The sequence below is a fragment of the Malania oleifera genome, chromosome 12, assembly GCF_029873635.1.
Source record: "Malania oleifera isolate guangnan ecotype guangnan chromosome 12, ASM2987363v1, whole genome shotgun sequence".
NCBI lineage: Eukaryota > Viridiplantae > Streptophyta > Magnoliopsida > Santalales > Ximeniaceae > Malania > Malania oleifera.
Genome location: NC_080428.1, coordinates 79,542,720 through 79,567,752, shown reverse-complemented (window position 1 = coordinate 79,567,752; position 25,033 = coordinate 79,542,720). Strand labels below are relative to the sequence as shown.

General features: G+C 33.8%; 1 protein-coding gene across 1 annotated transcript in view; it reads left to right on the top strand.

Moving 5' to 3' along the window:
* The first annotated feature begins 21,313 nt into the window (after positions 1-21,313).
* The window catches only part of LOC131144266 (chloroplast sensor kinase, chloroplastic), a 37,974-nt gene continuing 34,254 nt past the window's right edge, over positions 21,314-25,033 (top strand). The window contains exon 1 of the mRNA XM_058092802.1: positions 21,314-21,837. Within this exon, the coding sequence (XP_057948785.1) occupies positions 21,388-21,837 (450 nt within the window). The 5' untranslated portion in view covers positions 21,314-21,387. The remainder of the gene's footprint in view (positions 21,838-25,033) is intronic.

Sequence of the window (25,033 nt, the reverse complement as noted above, 5' to 3'; positions counted from 1 at the left end):
TAACATAATCAAAATTTACTTACCTTCTTCCTTACGAACACTGTAACTATCTCTAAGAAATGAGATCGGAAAGAGTGGGTGATTGAGAATTTATTCAAAAATTCTCTCTCCACCACAAATTCTTTCACTTACTCATCCTTCTCTTCCTTGAAAAATTGTTGTGAAAAATGAAGGTTGAGAGCTCCCTATTTATAGGAAAATTTTGGGGAAAAAATAAAATTTATAAAAGTGTGGGGAGATAAGTGAAATTATAATTTTTTTAAAAAAAAAAAAAATTAAAGAATGGGCAAGGTATGGGTTGAGTATGGGATAGGGATGGAGGCCATGTGAGAGTGCTTGCCACCATTCCCATTAAATAAATTTTTAATTAATCACTTACCTAATTAATTAGTCAATTAGTTAATTAATTATTTTATTATTTTTCTTAATCATTATTATCATTATTATTATCATTGTTTTTACTTTTAAACTATTTTTAGTATTGATTTATTTTATTATTTATTTTTGAACAAAAATTAAATTTGAATTTTGAAAACTCATGTGGGCCCCACATGGTCTTGTGGGACCCACACAACTTCGAGGCTCGAATGGATCCTACGTAATTCAAATAACTCTTATACGATTTTATGCATCCTACATAACTTTGAGACTCGTGTAAACCTCCATACGGCTTCGGGACTCATGTGGGGCCCACACAGTCTTGTGGGCCCCGCATAGGATACTTATATTATTATTATTTTATTATATATTTCTACAAATTATATCAGTTAAAACATTATTTTATGTACTTATTTACGTATATAAACAGTGTCTTGTGACTCCGGGACTCATGTGGACCCCACATAGTCTTGTGGGCCCCACATATGATACTTATATTATTATCATCTTATTATGTATTTTTACAAATTATGTCTGTCAAAACACTATTTTATGTATATATACTTATTTACGTGTACAAACAGTGTCTATCCTGTTTATCCTATGAAATTCCATTTTGACCAGGCCGACCTCTAGGGAGCGACTAAACCGCAATGGTCTCTGAGCACTCGCTAAGACAAGGTATTTCTTAGGCATCAAACATGGAATCAAGGATCCTACAGAAAAACACTTCTGTATTGATATTAACTTAATGACCATTTTTATTATTTTATTATTATTGTACTTTAATTATATATATATATATATATTTTTTTTTTGGGTCATCACAGCCTAGGTGATCGACCAACTACCACATATTATCTAAATAGGTGGTTGCACTCATAACGTAACATAATATTTGTAACAACGGTACCGTGCTCTATAACTGCATAGTCCAACGGGATCTGATACTATATAATGTATTTCTATATACAACTATCAGATTTACCATGATTCTGAAATAATCGTAATAATCATGATGCTGCATAAACTGTACTATAATTCATACCTCGTAATACTAAGAATTGTATAATCATAACACTGAAACTGCATAATCATAATACTGATATTCGTATAATCATGTTACTGAGATTCATAAAATCATGGTACTGAAACATCGTAAAATCAGAATACTGAAATATCGTAAAACATATCTTTGTACTATATTCATATTCACAAGTCACATGATACTTTAATACATAATTTTCATCATTTAATAAACTGTGTAATATTTGAAAAATACCTAACATAACATATTTCCCTTACCTGACTACTGAAAAGCCCCTATGGTATACTAGCTAGCTTAACACCCGCAGGGCCTACTATACAACACCCTGAAAACAACATTTTCCAGAACAAAATATTAGCATTTCTTCGCCTACATCATTTCTTATAGCTGTCATAAGGCCAAAAATAGACTAAAAGACCTTACCCTGAATTTGGGATGAAATCCTACTTGATCTCACCGACAATCCGTCCTAGCAAACTTGAAGAGAACTCGATCCGGCGAGGAATAAGCCTGGAAACGAAGAGAGAAGTGAGAGAGGGACGTAGAGAGAGAGAGAGAGGCGTTGAAATGTGATAAAAATCCTATTTTTAGCTATTTATAGGGTCAAATTCGTCGACGAGACACATTACTTCGTCAACGAATCCTTCAGTGAATTCGTCAACAAAACCCTGTATTCGTCGATAAAATTCAAAGTAGCCCAAATCCGTCTCTCGGTATTTTCTCGTCGATGAATTCCTAAAGACCTTCGTTGACGAAACCCTGTATTCGTCTACGAAGCTTGGCAATTTTCCTGAAATTATTATAATTATTATTATCTCCAAAGTGCGATGTTGTCGACGAAGTCTATGGCCTCCTTCTGTTTTTGTTTCCATTTTCTCTCCCTTATTATTATTAAAATACTATTATTCTTCAGGTCACTACATTTACGGCTCTCCACTATCGTTTAGCCTTTCCCACTAACTTGAAAGTGGCATACTGCACCCTCTGCTCATCGGTGCAATGCAACATAGCTAGAAGCTCTTTAATCTCCTAAACCCAATCCTTAGCCGTGACCAAGTCCGCTCCTCCTACAAATGTCGGTGCAGTCATATGGGTGAATTGCTCGATGGTGCAGCCTTAATCTACCGGTGGCTGATTCTGCCCTCTGGAGTCCTACCAAATTTCCTTCCTAACCTGTCATGCTAAAACTCATAGCACCGCCGAGGTATCCACATCCTCCTCACTGGAAGTATCCACATTATTATTCCCTCCAACATCTATGCCCTTATCCCTGGGATCCATCCGGAAAATGGGGCAAAGAATAGTTTCTTAGAATCTTACTATTAGAGCACAATCAAAATAACTAGTTAGCTAAAATGGTAAAATTCTTTACACACTTCTAACCATTTGACCTTCAGACTTGTAACGACCCAGAAAATATTGATTTTTAAATATTAAAAAGAGAGGAAAATGGAAACAAAAATAGAAGGAGGTAGTAGACTTCATCAAAGAACGCGATCGCATTTTGGAAGATAATAATAATTTCAAGGAACTTCCAAAACTCGTCGACGAGTGCATAAGGAAACTCGTCGATGAATATAGGGCTTCGTCGACGAGTACATAAGGAAATTCATCGACGAATACATGGCATCATCGACGAGAAAATACTGAGAGGGGGTATGGAGCAGCCTGAATTTCGTCAAAGAATTTAATGAAAGACTCGTCGATGAGGTGACGTGTCTCGTCGACGAATCTGGCAGTATAAATATTTGAAAACTAGGATTTTTATCCATTTTTCAGCGCTCCACTCTCTCTCCTCTCTCTCTCTCTACGAATCCTCTCCCTTCTCTCTTTGATTCCGGCCCCACCAGTCGCCGGATCGATGATCCGAAGCTACCACGACGCTCCTAGTGGAGTTCTCTACAAGTCTGCCAGAGCAGATCATCGGGAAAACAAAGTTGAATTTCATCTCAAATTCAGGGTAAGGTCTTTTATCCAGTTTTTGGCCTTATGATAGTTATAGGAAATGATGTAGGCGGAAAAATACTAATATTTTGTTATGAGATATTGTGTTTTCAGGACGTTGAATTAAGAATCCAGCGGGTATAGAGCCAGCATTATATAGGAGCTTTTCAAAGTTAAGGTAAGGGAAATATACTATGCTAGGAGTTTTAACAAAGTTAACAGCGATTTTATAGATGTATATTTATGCTAGTTTATTGTACAATTTTTATCAAATATGAGTTTAAATGATTGTGTGGCCTAAGTAATTTTCATGAGATGAAGTAATCTATATAGCTTTTATAATACATATATCATACTATACGGAATGCATGGAAGTAGATAGTATATACAATTTACATGATTCTTCTCAGTATATGAAATTATACAGAATATACAGGTGTAGATATAGATATATTCACAAAGACTATACAGAGAAATTTACATGCATATACAGTTTTCTTATGAACAATTTCATGAAACAGATAGATACATATATATATATATATATGTATACACGCATACAGTTTTATTCATATCAGTATTTATATTATAGCTTTATACAGAACAGTACACACAGAGTTTTAGCATGCTATGTTCCTATTACCATAACATACAGAGTATATAGACATAGTATATAGACAGAATATACAGACAGAGATACAAAGGTAGCATCAAGATGCTACGGATGCAGTATACAGTTTTATAGTATATATTTACAGTACATAAAGATAGCATTATGGTAATTTTGGAAAATGGCGAAAACAATAAAAGAATATATATATATATATAGTATCAAATCCCTGTGGAAAGATTATAGACAGACACAGTACAGATACAGTTTACAGAGCACGGTACTGTTGCTATATACAAATAGAGTGCAACCACATATCTCAGATAGTGTGTGGGTACCGTCTAACTGTGCTCAGAGAGGATGCAACTCCCCAGTACGCTGGGTAGAGGGGGCTAGTTAGACGAGGTAGCAGCCAGTCCCACGCCTAAAAGAGGATGCAGTTTGGCCAGACTGAGGTAGTGTAAAGTATATTGACTTATCTGGAGGGCCGACTAGATAGAATCCCGCCTACGGGCCGCACAACTTTGTTATGAGGGGTCAAATCATGACGTACAAAGTCCCAGGGAATAAGTACAGTTAAATATATGTATACAGTTTACAATATATGATGAGTATAGTATGATATTATCAGTATGAAAGTAGAAAATATAGACGATACAATATATTTTAATTTGAGAAAGATAGACATGCTTGAAAGATGTATTTTTACAGATTGTTGCATTGCATTACAATTCAGTTGCTATTTTTAAAAGTATTCTTAACTTAGCTACCACACACTAGTAATAGCATATTTCCACTTACTGAGCGTCGACTCACCCCATTACTTTACCATTTTTCAGGTGAGCCAGCTAGGCGAGCAAATCAGGCTCGCGAATAGAAAGTAGTTAGATCACCCTGGTATAGGATGAGTTTTTGTCAGAGCTGTATATTTTTGAGTAGATGAAGCTGGAAGGGTATTTTTTGTGTGACCATGGTTTGTATATATATAGAATTCTGGTATTGCATAGTAAATATGTAAATGGTTGCATGATATTTGTTTTCGCTGCCTAGGTATGGATATGATATATATATATATATAATGGTATGAATTTTGAGGTCGTTACAAGACTTTCCATCCTAAAGTTCGGCCTCGCTACTCAAAGACAAAACCATCAATGGTTTGCCATGATTTTTTTAAAACCATCGCCTCAGGAAAACCACAAAAGACCGTCAAGGGAATTCTAGCTCGAGGCTTCTAGACAAAACCCCAACCTCTCTGGTACTCTGATTCACTATCCGCTCTATACCTAACCTACTTTACTGTTCCCAAGTCACCACTTCCCACTCTCATCACCACTCATTCTTGTACTCTTATAGTATTATTGCTTTAGAGTTCGTAGAACCTTGCAACCTAAGCTCTGATACCACAATTGTAACGCCCCTAATAATAATCCATAAATAATTAAAAATAATAGCATTATTCATGCTATTTCTGATACCACACACGCCATATATACGGACCCAGTAGGGTCTCAGGTAATACCATCCCATAATAATTTAAACAAACAAATAACGAAAGCAAAGTATATTGTTACTACCATTCATACCAGAGTACTACCTCTCAACCCTAATATCAACATCTCCTTAAAAACATATTACAACCTAGAGTAACCATAAACCACTAGATATAACCAAAACAGTGTCCTAAAACTACTCACTTTGTTGACTTTGGTGCAATCCTAGGATGGGGGTAAATTGGAGATTTAAAAATTTATTCCATAGGTTCAACTAATCTAACAGTAGTATTACACAACCTAGGGTCTTTCTAAAATAGACTCAATTTCCCTAGCAAGTATGTATGCAAATATTTAAAACAATTAAAACATTCACAGCAGTTCAAGTACTAGGATACATGTGTGGAATTGAAAGTGCAGAAATTAAATAGAGAGCCAACACAAAATATGTTATCGGGGTTTGGCCAATACTACTTACGTCCCCGTCTTGGCCCACAAGTACAAGGATTCCACTAAGAATCCCTTCACGGGTGGAGCGGCACCGATTACAACACCTTACCAGGATGGTGCACCTAACTTTTTTAATCGGGTCAAAGCCAATCCGGGACTTTTCACAGGGCAATTCTCCCTCGTCAGGCCCACGCTTGGAATACAACCGATCAACTTAAATTTTACGTACAAATAAAGTGCTTCTAAACAAGCAGATATGTACCACAATATAGTTTAGATAAATATGCACTCACAAATGATAGTAATTATGCTTAGTACCAATAAAGTGTGCTAACATTTAATCTGATATCAATATGCAATCAAGTCCAAGAGTGTGTTTTCGAGCAATCTTTGAAACAATGTATCAATATTAATCAATCACAACATGTTTCAAAGAGTTCCAATATGAGTATTCAAAATATCCCAAAAATGATTTTCTCAAAATATTAGCTCAAAAGATATATGAAAAATATGCTTGTGAAAATAACTTTAGCACAATAAAAAACACAAGCTTAATGAGTTTTGCAATAGTGATGCAAAGACTCACTAGCTACAAAGGTTTTCCCATACAAAGTTTATTAGTTAAATCGGGAGAAAATCCTTGGTTAAAACTCTCAATAAAAAACAATCAATCAACAAGAGCAAGGAGAGTTTAAGCAAATGGAATCACTCAAGAACACTCTTAAGAAGCTTGATTTATCAAAGGAATGACAAAGGAAGAGTGTATAGGCTTTTAATTTGATAAATATGCACTCAAATAATCAGAGGATTTTTAGGCTAATCCAAATGCTAATCTTGTTGTTAATTTTGCAAATGAACTCATATATATAGACAATGCCAAAACTATAACCATTGGGGACACTCAGGGAATTATTAGAATTATTTTAAATGTGTTTAAGAAATAACCATGTTTAACCTCAATTAATCATGGTAAAAATTTGGCCAACCCGAGAGTTTCGATCGACCGAGTCATAGGTTCGGTTGCCCGAACAGACATATGGGAAAAATCAAGTTTTCCATGTTTAGGTGCCTGAATAAACATTCGATTTGCTGACCAAGGCGATTTTCCAAAAAGTCCGAGGTTCAGTCGCCTAAAACAAAGTTTAGCCTACCGAACTACCTAGTTTGGTCACTCGAGGTTAAAATGAACATGAAGCTCGGGTGCCCAAGGATGTTGGAAAAAGGTAGGGTATGAGTTCGGTTGACCGTAGACAATCATGTCATTTGTGTTCTGTCGCTCGAATTTAGGTAAACTATTTGACCAGTTAACTATTCGGTCGACCAAGGAAATTTGACTTGCTTGGTTTGGTCGCCCGAAGCACTTATGATTTTAAGCCTAAGGTCCATACTTCAATTGAAATTCATCCCAGAAGTCATGAAAGTGTAGTGGGGTTTTGTGCACTAAATGTGTTGGAACCTAAGGGTCATTCTAAGGCCACCTGAGCATATAGGCCTATCATGCATGATGCAGTTATTACAGACCATATTATGTTACAGTCCATAATGAAAAATATAAAAATTACAATTACAAATAAACACAATAGTCTTCATTCTTCATTGGGGTCACCATACACCATCATAAGATAGAATTATTTTCAATTTCATGTATATAGTGAACCTGCATACAAGCTCAGGGCAAACATCAGTACCATACACAGTTGGAAATACACATTATCTCCATAATATAAACCAGTTCCACAAATAATATCATTTACATAAATTTACATATATGCATAAAAGAAACCCCCTTTGGACAAACACATCATCATGTATAAACCCCCATGATCAGGTTGTGCAGTTCAAAGACTGGACCTAGCCCTAGTTGGCCCACCAGGGTAAGTCAAACCTCATGTCTGCAAGTCTGATTTGCCTACCTAGCATGGTTTAGATTCTAGGGGGGTACACAACCCTTCCGTGGCTAAAACGATTTTTTATTACCAACACTTCTATCTAGAACAGTGTGGCTGCACTATCTTAAATACAGACCATATTATGTTACAGTCCATAATGAAAAATATAAAAATTACAATTACAAATAAACACAATAGTCTTCATTCTTCATTGGGGTCACCATACGCCATCATGAGATAGGATTATTTTCAATTTCATGTGTAGAGTGAACCTGCATACAAGCTCAGGGCAAACATCAATACCAAGGTATTTGTCATTATCAAAACGGGATATAACCAACTAGGTCAACACACTTTCAGCTAGCTCGTCTAGGTCCCGCCCTGAAACTCCTAGACTCGATTTCCTGTAGGTCCTAAAAATTTGATATATTTATTGGGGTGAGACACTTCTCAATAAGTCGGAATAAATTATTATCAATGTGTGACTAACATGAGTTTTAGTGAAATCAGACACCTCACTTAATTTACTTTAGTTGGCAAATATGACATTTGTATAATATAACTCACACCTACACAGTTGGAAATACACATTATCTCCATAATATAAACCAGTTCCACAAATAATATCATTTACATAAATTTACATATATGCATAAAAGAAAACCCCTTTGGACAAACACATCATCATGTTTAAACCCTCATGATCAGGTTGTGCAGTCCGAAGACTAGACCTAGCCCTGGTTGGCCCACCAGGGTAAGTCAAACTTCATGTCTGCAAGTTTGATTTGCGTACCTAGCATGGTCTAGATTCCAAGGGGGTACACAACCCTTCCGTGACTAAAACGACTTTTTATTACCAACACTTCTATCCAAAACAGTGTGACTACACTATCTTAAATACTAGTTACGATACCGTGCTCTTATCACATCTAGTCCTTAGGGTTCTTAAACCATATAATGCAATTTACATAGTAAAACTATAATAAAATTCTCATTTTCGTAATTTAGTATAAAACCTGCCATATACACATTTTCATATAAAACCTGTCATATCAGAACCCAACATTCAGCCGCCATATCTAACTCGACATTCAACCGTCATATCAATGTCGGCACTCAACCGTCATATCAAACCTGACATTCGGCCGTCATATCAAACCCAGTATTCAACCGTCATATCAAACTCGACATTCAGCCGTCATATGAAACCCGACATTCAGCCGTTATATCCCATTTCACAAAATCCATTACATTTTCAGTATTTCCACCAAATAGTCTAAATTCCATTTTCACGATATAATACCACAAAATGCTCAGATTCAATTATGCAGTAAAATTGAATAATCTCATGCCACATTATTTTTAATGAAAACAAGGTCTAATCATTAGCATGATTTTATTAAACCAAAACAATATTTTTAGTAAACAAAAATGATCAACCAACACATTTTAGGTTTTTCTCAAATACGTATAATAATTCAAAACATCCATATCATTTGCCTGAATCAACCAGAAAATCATATATAACATATACGAGTTCATGTACTCGAATTTAATCGGTTCAAATTTAAGAAAAAGTTGATATAATTTATTCCCCTACCTGATCTTGAAAAAAAACCGCCTAGAAAGATCAGAAACGAACCCTAGCTTTCACGATCTTATCGCGGAAAACAATTTGGCAAGCCGAGCAAGAATGAGGAGAGTGATCAGAGGGACTTGCCAGAGCCTCGGGAGGTTATAAGAGAGAGAGAGAGAGAGACGAGCCCTAATTTTGTAGAGAGAGACGGAATGTGATGAAATGAATAAAACATAAGATTACCCCCTTATAAGCCCCTGCCCCGCAGAAAACCGTCGACGATTTGGCTAATAACTGCTCTCAGTAGTTTTTACCATCGGCGGTTCTCTGAGATTCCTCAAAACTGTTGATGGTTTTGGTCCTGCCAAACCGATTTTCTCTGCTTTTCTTTTCTTTCTCTTTTCTTTTATTTATTTCTTTTTTTCTTGGTTCGGGTTCCTACCAAAAGTCAATTAAAAGTGTTACTATTTATGTTAATTAATATTTGTAATTTATTAGATAAAATTAATAATATTATTCATTTATAAAAAAAAAACTTATTATAATAGTCAATATTTAGACACCGTGTTGCCCTTAGTTGTTTTGATTAATTAACCATTAAGTTTTAAATGTTTAAAATTTATAATTGCTAAAAAAATTTAGGTTATAGTTTTAATTAAGTGCATATTCTTAATTAATTTTTGTGGTGAAAAATATAATTATTCTTCATATATTAGTTGCCCATATGTCAAGAATATAATTGAGACATTCTAATATACTTATCATTTTAATAATTTGTCCTCATAGTATTAAGCGAAAATCATTTTAATTATTCTACTTTTAATTGATACACTTAAAAAATTGTCCTTAATAAATTTATGTCATTAAAATGGTCACTTCATGATTAGATATTTTTCTTGTTATTATTATTTAAGTGTAGACTCGTGACGATTAACTCAAGGTTTACGCATTGGTATGCTCCGTGTCAAAGTGGTATAAAATGAAAAAAAAAATTATATGATGAACAAGCAAAAAACATAGATACTAATTTTGACCCATTCCATTTTATTCTTGGGTGCTAAATAAAATATTAAACAATAATACATAAAATTGTAATTCATATCAATATTTTGCCTACTCATCAATAAGTTTCATTAAAATCATTTAATTTAATTTGGATGACAATTGTAATTACATAAGACTAATAACTATAAGTCCATTGACTACACGAAGTAAAAGTATGGAGACTAAAATGATTTATGCTTAATATTACAAGGGAAAATAAAAGTTTAACTGGATTAATAAACATGAAATGAAGATTTTAAAAAGTGAGAACATGAAAAACAGATATAACATATAGTTCATTATTTTTCAATTAATTGTTTAGGGATTGATGGACTTTAGTTAGGAGAAAATTGAATACTTGACCCATATTTTGACTATTGAATTTAATAATATGCTGAAAAAATTATTTTTTACATTAAAAAGAAATACGTTATTAATTGAAAAATAATAGTAATAGTTTTTAAATAAGTTTATTTTTCTATATCAAAAATTGTGTTTCATGCCTTGCATGCCTCTCTATTAATATTTTTTAAATCACAATAATTAATTTCATTATTGGATAAAAATAAATTCAAGTAGCACTTTATTTACATACATGACTTTCTTATAAAAAAAATTATGTTTTTTTTTTTGTGCAAATAATAATAGAGCTCTTTCAATTTTGCCACCACCATTGTGTGTTTATATCTGGACTAGTGGGCTCACTTGGGGCTTAAATTTATTAACAAAAGAAAAAGAAAGACAATATTTCACTTTTTTCACATAAGAAAGTGAGAAAAAAATTAAGAATATACTAAATCAGTAAACAAAATCATAACTTCACACATCCTTAATATTCGATTTTTTTTTAATTTTTAAATTATATAAAAATATCTTTTTTTTATTTTTAATGGTATTTTATACAAGAATAAACTAATTTCCTCCTTATTTTCGTTTTCTTTCATTTTTCCAAACAAAATTCTTGGTCTAACTTGACCCTTGATGACTATTAAAATGTTCTTTTACATTTTCTCAATCCCTTAAAAAAAGGAAATTCAACTTTTCCTAGTGAAATCATGAATAAACCGTGTAATGAGAGCTAATTACTTTTTCTTTTCTTTTCTTTTTTCATTTTTTTTGTTTCTTTAAATGAGATAAAATTTTGTTTAACTACAAGGACCACTTACATCACAATTGATAAAGAGATAATGTAATTGTAAGAAATAAATAAACACAAAAAATTTACATGGTTCGGCACTAGACTTGTATAAATAGACAATTTGACAAGTTTTAGTATCAAGATGTAAAACAAATACAAGAAGAGAGTATCATTCATTTTGTCACGCCCCGAACCCGCCAAGTGGGGCCCGGGATGTGATGTTATCCAATCACCTGTGTCTGATACCATGACCTCAATCACACAATGGAAAAATAAATAAACATCCTCAATAATATGCTAGAGTTTTATATAAACATCAAAAATAAAAAATAAAAAAATTCCAACATCTAGTATCCATATATACATCTCAAAAAACTAAAAACATAAATCCAAAATTACATCAAAGATCTATACATTCTCACAAAAATATTAGGCCAACAAACCCAGTCTCGAGCTCGCTAAGGTCGATCACGCGGAGGTCCTGAAAAAGATGAATTGTATAACGGGTGATACACATCTCAGTAAGACGAAATATATTAATACCAGTGTGTGGCTATGATGTAACGACTCGAATTTAGAATGGTATTTAAAGATAGGGAAATGGAGACCGGAAACATAAGGAGGTCGTCGACTTCGTCGACGACATTGAATTTTGGGAGGAAAAACAGAAAAAGGGGATCAGCAGGACTTTGTCGATGAATACAGGGGATTCGTTGACGAAGGCTTCAGAGAATTCGTCGACGAACACAGGGGCTCGTCGACGAGAAAGTATCGAGAGGGGTTTTTGAGCCGACTGAATTTCGTTGACGAGGGGTGGATTTCGTCGACGAAATTTGTGAAGGACTCATCGACGAAATTCCCTGTTCTATAAATATGGGAAAATCTGGATTTTTAAAGTTTCATTAAGAAGCTAACTCACACTCTCTCTCTCCTCTTCGGTGCTCTCTCTCTCTCTCTCTCTCATCATTTTTGGGTCATATTTACGTCGAATCGAGAATTCGAAGTCACCACGACACTCCTGGGGAAGTTCTCTCCCAAATCTGCTGGCGCGGATCGTTGGTAAAAGTAAGTTGGAAACCATCCCAAATCCAGGGTAAGGTTTTTTACTCAATATTTGGATTTGTGACAGTTGAGAAAAGTGTTATACGCTTAGAAATACTGAACTTTAATTATGGGCAATGTTGTTTCCAGCAGTGTTGAATTGGGAACGTAGGGAATCATCTCTAAGTTGAGGTAAGACTTTTAAGCGGAATTTGACCTAGTGGTAGTTATAGAAAATATTGTACGTACGAAAATACTTAACTTTAATACTAGGAGTTTTCATTTTTAGGGTGTTGAGTTAGGAACCCTACAGGTGCGAGGCAGTTTTATTAGGGGTTTTCTAGGAATCGGGTAAGGGGATAAATTAAGTTAGTTTCGTTTTGAGAAAATGCATGTATAAATATATATATATATATATAATCTGATTTCAGGAGAAATAATTATATTTATATATATGTTTCATATTTGGGGAAAATACTACGAAAATGATCGTATGTTGAATATGTGAAAATCCGCTAGAGTGGCATGAGTATAAAATGTATGAGAAACTGTTTTCTAGGAATGTGATTATGACATGGGTTTTTATGATGGAAAAATCGGCGTACAGGCCGAAATATTTTTATATATATATGATTTGCTGGCGTACAGGCTATGTTATGTGATTTGCCGACGTACGGGCCGAGCTATGATAAAAGGTGTAATACCGGTGCACAGGCCGATGATTTTATGATACACGTATATATATGCAAAATGATATGATTGATGTGAAAATAAATGATATGAGATTTTTATGTATCACGGTTTTAGTATATGTATATGATATCAGAACCTGGTTGGCTTGGTTTAAGCTAGCACTTGCACGGTACCGTTGCTATGTGTCCATGGTCTTCGTGATCATGATATCTGTGTTAACGCCGCTGTACGGAGTGGTGTGAGATTGGATGGTCGATGTGGTTATTTTAAAGAAGTGTGTTGTTATCGCCCTAGTGAACGGACTAGTCTGGGTAGACCCATCGGACCTACATACTAGACTATTGACTTAGCAGTGGTCGGCCAACCATTGTCAGGTCCCGCTTTCGGGTCACACAACCTAATCATGTGGGGGTAATACATGACAACAACCAGCTAACCTACCATGAATGTTTTATGTTATTATTATTATATGAGATGAAATATGTTATGTATGGTATATGTAGAGCACAGAATACTCATGTTGTCACATACTAGTATTAGTTTATTTCCCTTACTGCGAGGTGTTTCACCCCTAAATCTTATTAACTCTTCAGGAGCCCCAAATAGGAGAGTGGGAAAAGCCCGAAAAATTAGTGTTGTTTATCTGCCCTCTGCGAAGGGTAAGTTTTTGGTAGGGATGGTTAGGTTTTGTGGGATTTGTCCCTAGATTTCATTTTTGGGATGTATATATGGAAGTACAGTGATTGTAGTAACTCTGGTACATTGTGATGTATGATATGATGGTATGTAAATGATTGTACATTTTCTGCTATGTAGGTTTCTGTTGTATGTTCTGATGTATCCCTAGTACCCACGGGTTCAGGTGGATTGTGACCTGCTGAGCTGGAATGTGAGATGTGTGGTATTGATTTTATGATGATATTATTATAAAAAAAAAAGTGTAAAAATGAGCAGGTCGTGACATATCATGATTTTAGTATATACAAAATATCATTAGTTATTAATTAACCACAGTTATAAAATCATTCTTAGACCATACTCACACACACACAATTATTTATAAGCGAAAATTCCTAATGATAGAGGAGATTACACGTCCATACATGTATTCTCACACACTATAATAACAAAAAAAAAAATGTAGAATAATAATAATGGTCGTTTTGTTAGTATCAAAACAAAAGTGTTTCTCTGTTAGGATCTTCGATTCCATATTTGATGCCTAAGAAAAACCTTATTTAAGCGAGTGCTCAGAGACCATTGCGGCTCAGTTGCTCCCTGGAGGTCGGTCTGGTCAAAATGGAATTTCATAGGATAAATAGGGTAGACATTATTTGTATACGTAAATAGGTACATATACATAAAATAATATTTTGATTGACATAATTTAAAAAAATAGATGATAAAATAATAATAATAGAGGTGTCTTATGCGAGACCCATAAGACCGTGTGAGACCCACATAAGTCCCGAAGCCGTGTGAGGGTCAACATGAGTCTCGAAGTTGTGTAGGGCTTATAAAATTGTATGAGGACTATTAGAGTTACATAAAACCCACTTGGGTCTCAAAGTTGTGTGGGACCCACAAGACCACGTCCCCCCACATGAGCTTTCGAATTCGAACTTAATTCTTTTTCAAAAAAAAAAAAAAGAATAAAACTTAAATATAATAACAATGATAATAATAATGATTTTAAAGAGATAAAAAATTAATTAATTAATTAAATGTGAGTGTAAGCAAGTACTCTCATTTCCTCCACATGATCTCTGTCCCCATCACATACTTAACCCATACTTAGCCTATCCCTTACCTATTCCCTAATTTTAAAAAAATTATAATTTCACCAATCTCCTCACACTTTTACAAATTTCATTTTCTTCCCCAAAATTTTCCTATAAATAGGAAACTCTCAACCTTCATTTTTTGCAAAAAAATTTCAAAGGAAGAGAATGATTAGTGAGTGAAAGAATTAGTGGTGGAGGGAGAATTTTTGTTATAATTAAATTCTCACTCACCCACTCTTTCTGATTTATTTGTTTAGAGATATTCGTTGTGTTTGTAACATAAGGTAAATAAAGAGGTAAGTAAATTTACTTATGTTAGATTTTTTTTTTAAAATTTATACCCAAGTTTATTTGTAAGTAAATTTCAATTATGTTAGTTAGTTTCTTAAAATTCTCTTGAGTTTATTTTTACGCGTATTTAATTATACTAGTTTTATCTTTAATATACTTGTATTTATTTTTGAGTTAAAAAATGTTTTAAACCCCTTGTGTATTTCACATCATTAATTTTTATTCAATAAAATATTTTTAATACGAAAAATTGTGTGACATGAGTTTATTTATACGTTACATATTTCACGAAAATATGAGTAAATATTACACGAGTTGATTTTTTTTATATTGCGTATTTCACGAAAATATTAGTAAAAATGAGATTTTTATGAAATTATTTTAATTGTACAAATTATATAATAAAAATATTTTTAAAACCCCTTATGGTTTAGATAATACAGAAAATTACGAATGTTCAGTACCGTAACTTAAAGTTTAAACGGATCAGAGTATACCCACACTGTTTAGAGAGTGGTTATGTATGGTAGTGAATTTCTCTTTAGTGCATATCTGGTTTCAAACCAGGACTTAATAACGAGAATCTCACTTAATGATTATGTACGTTAATTTAGCTTGGCCGGCTAGTCAGTTAAGTCCAGTCTTTGGATTGCACAACCTAATCATAGGGGTAAACATTACTTACGGCTAATAGACTTAAAGGTAATTTTTACAATATATGTTTATACATATTTAATTATGTGTACAGAATTATTGATGATTTGAAGGAAAAATATACGTTTATATAAATAGAGACATTTTTGTGTCTAAATAATGATTTAAAGGAAAGGTAAAAGAAAAGTATATATATGTATATAATTAAATATTTTAATTACAGTTTTAAAGTTAAAAGTTTAATTTAACATTCATAATATATGGTTATTAAATTTTACTGTCATAGTTGATGGTAAAAATTTTATGCATAAATTTTTAAATTTACATTTATTTTAGAAGTAGTTTTGAAGTTATAATATTAAATATTATTTTTTTTTAAATTATAAAAGCTCATTTTGACCGCACACTAATAATAATCTTATTTACTTACTGAGCGTCGTCTCACCCCAATCATAGTTTACATTTCAGATAACTCCGAAGGACATATTAGAAATCATACATAGCAAACATGCGAGTGGGAATAGAAAAAAGAAAACTTGATTAGTAATATTAGTATGATGCCAGATGATTATGTTTGTGTAATTTTTTTTATTTTAGAATAAATTATTGTAATACGATTAATTAGCGCTCCGATTTAATAAAAATCAAGTTTATTTACTTCCGCTATAAATTAATGGTAAAAAGTAAACATTAAAGATCCTTTGGGGTTTGGGGTATTACATACACTGTTCTGTATTTACATGCACTGTTCTATTATACCTTAGTTAAATCTACAAATATGAATTTAAAACTCAGTGTCAAAAGGATAAAAACAGACATGCTTCTCCCATGACGGGTTGTGCGGCTGTAGGCTGGACTTAAACATAGTCAGTCCACCAAAGTTAAATCAATTCCCGACTCTTTAGTCTGCTAGTCCGATTTACTTTCCCATGCTGGTATAGACTCCAAGGGGAACTTTACCCTTCACAACTCAATCGATTATTCAATACCAACACTTTCTCTAAGATGTGTGGTTGCACTAAACTCTTCATAGCTGTCGCAACGGTACCGTGCGTACTATGGCCCACCAGAGTTCTCAAACCATATATTACAATTTAACATTAATATTTTGTTTTGATTAAACAATTATAAATACAATATAATCCCAACACATTTCAGTATTTCAACATATTATACATATTTCATGACTCAATACAGTATTTTCATTTTTCCTCATGTCACACGATTTGAATAATATACATATTTATATTGTAATAACCCAAGAAAAAAAAAAATGAATAATAATAATAATAGTTAGTATAAAAAAAAAAAAAAAAAAAAAAAAAAGAAAGAAAGAAAGTGTTTCTCTGTTAGGATCCTTGATTCCATGTTTGATGCCTAAGAAAGACCTTGTCTAAGCGAGTGCTCAGAGACCATTGCGGCTCAGTCGCTCCCTGGAGGTCGGCCTGGTCAAAATGGAATTTCATAGGATAAACAGGGTAGACACTGTTTATATACGTAAATATGTACATAAAATAATGTTTTGACTGACATAATTTGTAGAAATATATGATAAAATAATAATAATGTAAGTATCATATGCGGGGCCCACAAGACTGTGTGGGGCCCACATGAGTCCCGAAGCCGTATGGAGGTTTACACGAGTCTCGAAGCTATTTAGGATGCATAAAAATCGTATAAGAATTATTCGAGTTACGTAGGATCCATTCGGGTCTCGAAGTTGTGTGGGGCCCACAAGACCGTGTGGGGCCCACATGAGTTTTCAAATTCAAATTAAATTCTTGTTCAAAAATAAATAATAAAATAAATAAATACTAAAAATAGTTTAAAATTAATAACAATTATAATAATAATGATAATAATGATTAAGAAAAATAATAAAATAATAAAATAATTAGTTAGGTAATGGATTAATTAATTAGGTAAGTAATTAATTAAAATTTATTTAGTGGGAATGGTGGCAAGCACTCCCAAATAGCCTCCACTCAACCCATACCTTGCCCATCCCTTGCCCATTCTTTAATTTTTAAAATTTTAATTTCACCCATCTCCCCACACTTTTATAAATTCTATTTCTTCCCCAAAATTTTCCTATAAATAGGGAGCTCTCAACCTTCATTTTTCACAACAATTTTCCAAGGAAGAGAAGGATTAGTGAGTGAAAGAATTTGTGGTGGAGAGAGAATTTTTGAATAAATTCTTAATCACCCACTTTTTCCGATCTCATTTCTTAAAGATAATTATTGTGTTCGTAGCACACGGTAAAAGAAGAAGGTAAGTAAATTTGATTATGTTAGTATTTTTATTCAAAATTTATACCCGAGTTTATTTGTAAGTAAATTTGATTATGTTAGTATTTTTATTCAAAATTTATATCCGAGTTTATTTGTAAGTAAATTTGATTATGTTAGTATTTTTATTCAAAATTTATACCCGAGTTTATTTGTAAGTAAATTTTGATTATGTTAGTTTCTTTTTATTTTAAATTCATACCCGAGCTTATTTTGTACGTAAATTTTAATTATGTTACTTAGTTCCACAAAATTTCCATGAGTTATTTTTACGCATATTTAATTATACCAGTTCTATCTTTAATATACTTGCATCTATTTTTGGGTTAAGAAATGTTCCAATCCCCTCGGGTAAATTTTCAGCATTTCTTTCTATTCAAAAATAAAATTATATATATTTTTAACACAAAAATTGTGTGGCATGAGTTTATTTCTACGTTACATTTTTTTTATGTAAATATGAGTAAAGATGAGATTTTCACGATATTATTTTAAATTGCATAAATTATAATAAGATGATTTTCAAACCCCTTATGGCAACGAAAGTTCAAAGTTACAGATGCTCGGTACCGCAGCTTAAAGTTTATACGGATCAGAGTGCACCCACACTGTTTACAGAGTGGTTATTTATGTTAGTGGATTTCTCCTGAGTGCACAGCTGGTTTAAGTCCAGGACTTAATAAGGAAAAATCCACTTAAAGTTTACGTACGTTGATTTAGTTTGGTCGGCCAGCCAGCTAAGTCCAGTCTTCGGACCGCACAACCCAGTCATGGGGGTAAACATGACTTACGGCAAACAGGCCTAAGGGTGGTTTTTACGATATATGTTTATACATATTTAATTACGTGTACAAAGTTACTGATAATTTGAAGGAAAGTGTAAGTTTACGTGAAAATGATCATTTTGGTGCTTATATGACGATCTAAGGAAAACGTATAAGGAAAAGTATATGTATGTTTATCATTAAATATTTTTACAGTTTTAAAGTTAAAAGTTTAATTTAGCAGTTATAGTATATGATTTAAAATTTACTGTTGAAATTGATGACAAAAGTTTTATGCAGAAATTGTTAAATTTATGTTTATTCTAAAAGAAATCTTGAAGTTATAGTATTCATTATTGTTTTACGAAATTCTTTAAAACTCATTTTGGCCACACACTAATAATAATCTTATTTACTTACTGAGCGTCGTCTCATCCCAATCATATTTTATTTCAGATAACTCTGAAGGACATGTCGGGAATCAGGCTTAGCAAGCATGCGGGTGGGGATTAGAAAAATAAAGATTGATTAAAAATATTAGTATGGTTTCAGATATTTATGTTTGTGTAATTTTCCTTCTTTTGAAATAAATGATTGTAATATGAAATATTAGTGCTCTGGTTTAATAAAAATTTGAGTTTATTTTGCTTCCGCTGTAAATCAGTAGTAAAAAGTTAATATCCCAGACCCCTCGGGGTCGGGGTGTTACATATATAACTACTGAAATAATAAGCCAATCTATGTTCATTATTTGCTTTACTTAAAATAAAGGTTAAATTATTTCCACAATTTATCTAATACTCAAAATAAGCGTTAGTAAGAAAAACGGAGATAATTAACCCTACTCACCTTGACCAATTTTAGAAAATTAAAAACAATTCCAACAAATCATTTCAATTAGTCAAATTATCTAGAGAATCCATTACTTAAATCCTGTAGTCTTTTTTTTTTACTTTAATCGGTTTATTTTCGAAAATAATAGCTATTAACACAACCCTAGACTCAAAACCCTCAGTCTATACGGTTGGCTTTCAAAACTTGCATGATAACCATATACATACACATATAATTTCCATTTTAATCAGTAAAATTTACAAAACAACTGACTTAATCTATTTTCCTTATCCGCTTCTCAAAATTTTGCCTAAAATGAACAGAAGATGAAAATCCTAACTTTACATACGGAACCGCAGTTGAAATTGATCTGGCAACCCGAGAAAGATGATCGAAGAGTGAGAGTGGCTTCGGGTGAGCGTAAAAGTGAGAGAAAATCACGTGAGGGATGAGAGAGAGAGAGAGAGAGAGAAGTTCTGAACTTATATATAGAGAGAGAGAGAGAGAGGAGTGAATTTTTAATAAAAAATGACTTAACATCTATTTATAAACAGGTTGTCCCCGCGCGAAACCGTCGACAATTTCCTGTAACCGTCGATAGTTTACCCTGTTTCCCCTTTCTTAAAAACCCTCCGTAGTTTAACAAAAGAAATTTGTGTTGAGAGGAAGAACCAAAGATAAACCCTTTTACAATTTACTCCCTTTTGAACTAACAATCTACAAGCTCTTACCGAGACTTACTCATTGCATATAGATTCTACCTAATGACCAACTACCCATAAAATAACGTTATCACAATTGTCTAGACAATAATCCTAAAATTGATTTTGAAATTGCATGTTTAGAAAGTTAAGTCATGTGCATCAAATTAGATATCTCAACGAGGAATAAAACACTCTCAACATACATAGATTGAAAAGATATGCCTCCACTTACCAAGACCGATAAATTAATATTGAAAATAAAATAATTTAAATGAAAATGTTTAGTTTAATATTCCAAGGTTAGTCAAATTAAATCAACTAACTTAGTATATATATATATATACATATATATTTCAATATACATGTGCGTGTGTGGGCACTTTTAACATTTGATGCCAAAAAGTAGTCATAATATATTTTTATATATTTAAATATATTGATTTTATTCAATACTTCAGGATATTTTAACAGACTCAATTAATTACTTTTTTAATTTAATTTGATTTGGTTTTATAATTTAAATTTTTTTTTTGTGTCCATCTTAGTGATATGGCTAACAAGAAAAAGCGTCTTTTCTAAAAACAATTTCATCATGGCTAACATGCCTTCCAACATTAACTCCGAAATTCGTTTTTAGAATCCTGAAATCGTCTTTCTTAAGACTTGGGGAAAAGTTCCCATCATTTTGGAGATTGGCTGCGGTCTGCATTTGCTTCTGCCTCCTTCACTTGCTCTAATTTGGCTCGCAGACTGGTAGTACAATGCTGCTCTCTGCAATTCATTCCCAAATTCCTCTCTGCAATCCCAACTCCTACAGCAGCTGCAACCTCCTCTTCTGCCCTCACCCTCAGAAACTCCATAGACCTAGCAATTCCACACGCACACCGCTCCTTGCCAATTCTTCTTCTTCTTCTTCCCCATCCTCCTTCGCGAACACCATTTCCGAACACTCCCAATCCCTCCAAAACCCTAACGCTAGGCCGCTTCATCAAGTGAGCCACACCAGCCTCGATGAAGCGGAGGTGTCTTCGGCCGCCGCAGTCGCATCGGCCATTCGCAGTGCCTCGACCTCCCCGGTGGATTTCGTGCAACGGATCGAGAAGGACGGAAAGAGTGCGGGTTTGGTTCTCCCTAGCGCTGATTTCCAGAAACTATGTCTCGAGCAGTTAGACCTCTTTCGCAGAATCGTCGTACCCAATGCTTTGCTTTCGGTCAGTTTGGACAAGTTTGCCGTTGTTATTGTTGATTTTTGGTTTTAGTTTTTGAAAAAAATTGTGTTTGGTTTCTTAAATTCGGTTAAGCACGGTTGTTCATCATATGGAGGGAGACGCAGTATCCACAAATGAACAGAATTTATTGGTATTTCTTTTGTATCTTGTGCTCAAGTGGAACGCTCCGCATATGTGTGTGTGTGTGTGTATTCTTTTTAGAGAATGTGGAGCTTGTTGGCAGTTGCACATGTTTCAGTATTAATTGAACCATTGGATCATACATTAAATGAATTCGTCACCTTGAATCTGCAAGAGAGAGTTAAAACTTGTTGTGAAGTTAGTCGGAGATAAGAGAAGAAGGAAAGAAGAGGAGAAGAAGAGAAGAGGAGAAAGATGAGATGAAAAATTGGTGACATTAACAATTTGACAGTTTCATGGAGCCTTAGGTACAGCTCCATGTCTGCCTCATATATGTTTATAATAAAAAAACATGGAAGATAAAAATACACCCTCTCAGACCACATCCACATAATTACTGGAACAGCTTATTCTCTTCTAACACTTCCCCTCAAGCTTGAGGTGTATAAATATCACCTAACCCCAACTTGTTACAACCACTAGGCAAGGAAGGCTTAAATTAAGCCTTTGTGAAAACATTGCAACCTATTCTCTTCTAACATTCTCCCCAAGCTGGTGGTGCATTAACATTATCAACCTATTCTCTTGTAACACTTTCCTCAAGCTGGAGGTGCATAAATATTATCGAACTCCTACTTGTTTACAATGATTAGACAAAGACAAGCTTAAATAAAGCCTTTTTGAAAACACTGCCTAACTGATCCATAGATTTGACAAACAGAGTTCTCAGTTTTTGAAAAAAATTGTGTCTGGTTTCTTAAATTCGGTTAAGCACGGTTGTTCATCATATGGTGGGAGACGCAGTATCCAAAAATGAACAGAATTTATTGTTATTTTTTTGTATCTTGTGCTCAAGTGGAAGGCTCCGCATATGTGTGTGTGTATATATATATATTCTTTTTAGAGAATGTGGAGCTTGTTGGCAGTTGCACATGTTTCAGTATTAATTGAACTATTGGATCATACGTTAAATGAGTTCGTCACCTTGAATCTGCAAGAGAGAGTTAAAACTTGTTGTGAAGTTAGTCAGAGATAAGAGAAGAAGGAAAGAAGAGGAGAAGAGGAGAAGAAGAGAAGAAGAGAAGAAGAGAAAGATGAGATGAAAAATTGGTGACATTAACCATTTGACAGTTTCATGGAGCCTTAGGCACAGCTCCATGTCTGCTCTCATATATGTTTATAATAAAAAAACATGGAAGATAAAAATACACCCTCTCGGACCACATCCACATAATTACTAGAACAACTTATTCTCTTCTAACACTTCCCCTCAAGCTTGAGGTGTATAAATATCACCTAACCCCAACTTGTTACAACCACTAGGCAAGGTAGGCTTAAATTAAGCCTTTGTGAAAACATTGCAACCTTCTCTTCTAACATTCTCCCCAAGCTGGTGGTGCATTAACATTATTAACCTATTCTCTTGTAACACTTTCCTCAAGCTGGAGGTGTATAAATATTATCGAACTCCTACTTGTTTACAATGATTAGAAAAAAACAAGCTTAAATAAAGCCTTTATGAAAACATTGCCTAACTGATCCATAGATTTGACAAACGGAGTTCTCAAAACCTTCTTCAACACAACATCCTCACAAAAAATGATAGTCAACTTAAGTGTACTTTTCCTAGCAATATAAATGGCAGCTTGATCATAACAAAATATATTATAGGCTTCGACACCAAGAATCACATCTCTAACATAAGAGACTTCAACAACATAAGCTCATTCATATGAGCCATAGTGTATTACTCTGCTTCAATGCTAGATCTTGTTACAATAGTTTGTTTCTTGCTATGCCAAGTAACAAGATCCTCCCACAAATGTACAATAACCAGGTGTAGAACTTTGATCATCAACCATGCTAGCCCAATATGCGCTGGAATATCTCCTAGTACATTGTTTCTATTACATTTAGACATCAAACCTTTGCTAAGAGATCCTTTGAGATATTGTAGAATCCTACAAGCAACTTCCAATTATTTGGTATTTTTCAATAAATTGGCTCATCAACCCCACAACGATGGATTTGTCATGTCTAGTGACAATCAAGTAGATCAACTTGCCAATGTCTATATCAATGTTTGTCTTCAAAGTTCGGCAACATCCCTAGAGAACTTTGTGTTGGGACCACAAGAGTATGTTTAGCTCCAAAAGTACGAGTCTCATTTAGCAAGTCCAAGGTATATTTTCGTTGAGATAGACTCTACCCTTTCTTGCACCGGACAATCTCAATTCCAAGAAAGCATAGTAGTCTAGTCCTTGAAATTATGTTTGAAGCTACTCCTTCACATATGCAATTATGCATTGGTCATCAATGATAATATCATCAACATAAACTATTAGAAGTACCATCACTTGTTTCCTTTTTGTGGACAAAAACCAAATGATCAGAGTAGCACTAGATAAAACGAAATGTGGAGACCATCATACCAGATTTAAGTGTATCCCTAGGAAATCATTCAAGCCTTAAGCCATTCAATAGAACTTTCAAGAAGATATTTTAAGTTGTGTACCTAACAACCTAACCAACTTTCATCAAGAGCAAGATCCACCCAATCCATGTTGCTTAAGTAGTCAAGACGTCCATTGTATGCTTCTACCCATGGTTAGCAAGTGTTTCAAAAAGCTAGGAAGGGATAGAAATAAACAAAATAGACAGGGCAAAATTATGCATGGGATTAGGAAGTGAAGAATTGGATAAGCAACTAATGACTGTGGAGCACCTTTTGTGTGAGCAACGAGCAAATACAAGTCATGTTGGGATATATGTCCAAAACTTGAAGTTGAAATAGTGAAGGGCAAAAGAGGTGTATGGTGGTAGGGATGTCTATGCCTACTTTTTGTCATTCATAAACCCTCAGTTGTTTCTCTAGGTTAGTAACTAGTTGATTTGGAAAAGGAGTGTAAGTTTTTTCTTGAGGGAGAAGGGTAGCTAGAGGATTAACATGTGGGGGGACCAAAAATTGTTGATGGACTCAAAATAGATTCATACAAGGAGGACCCAACCCTAGAGAAGTATGGTGTCCTTCCAAAAGGAGGTAACATCTACAATAACA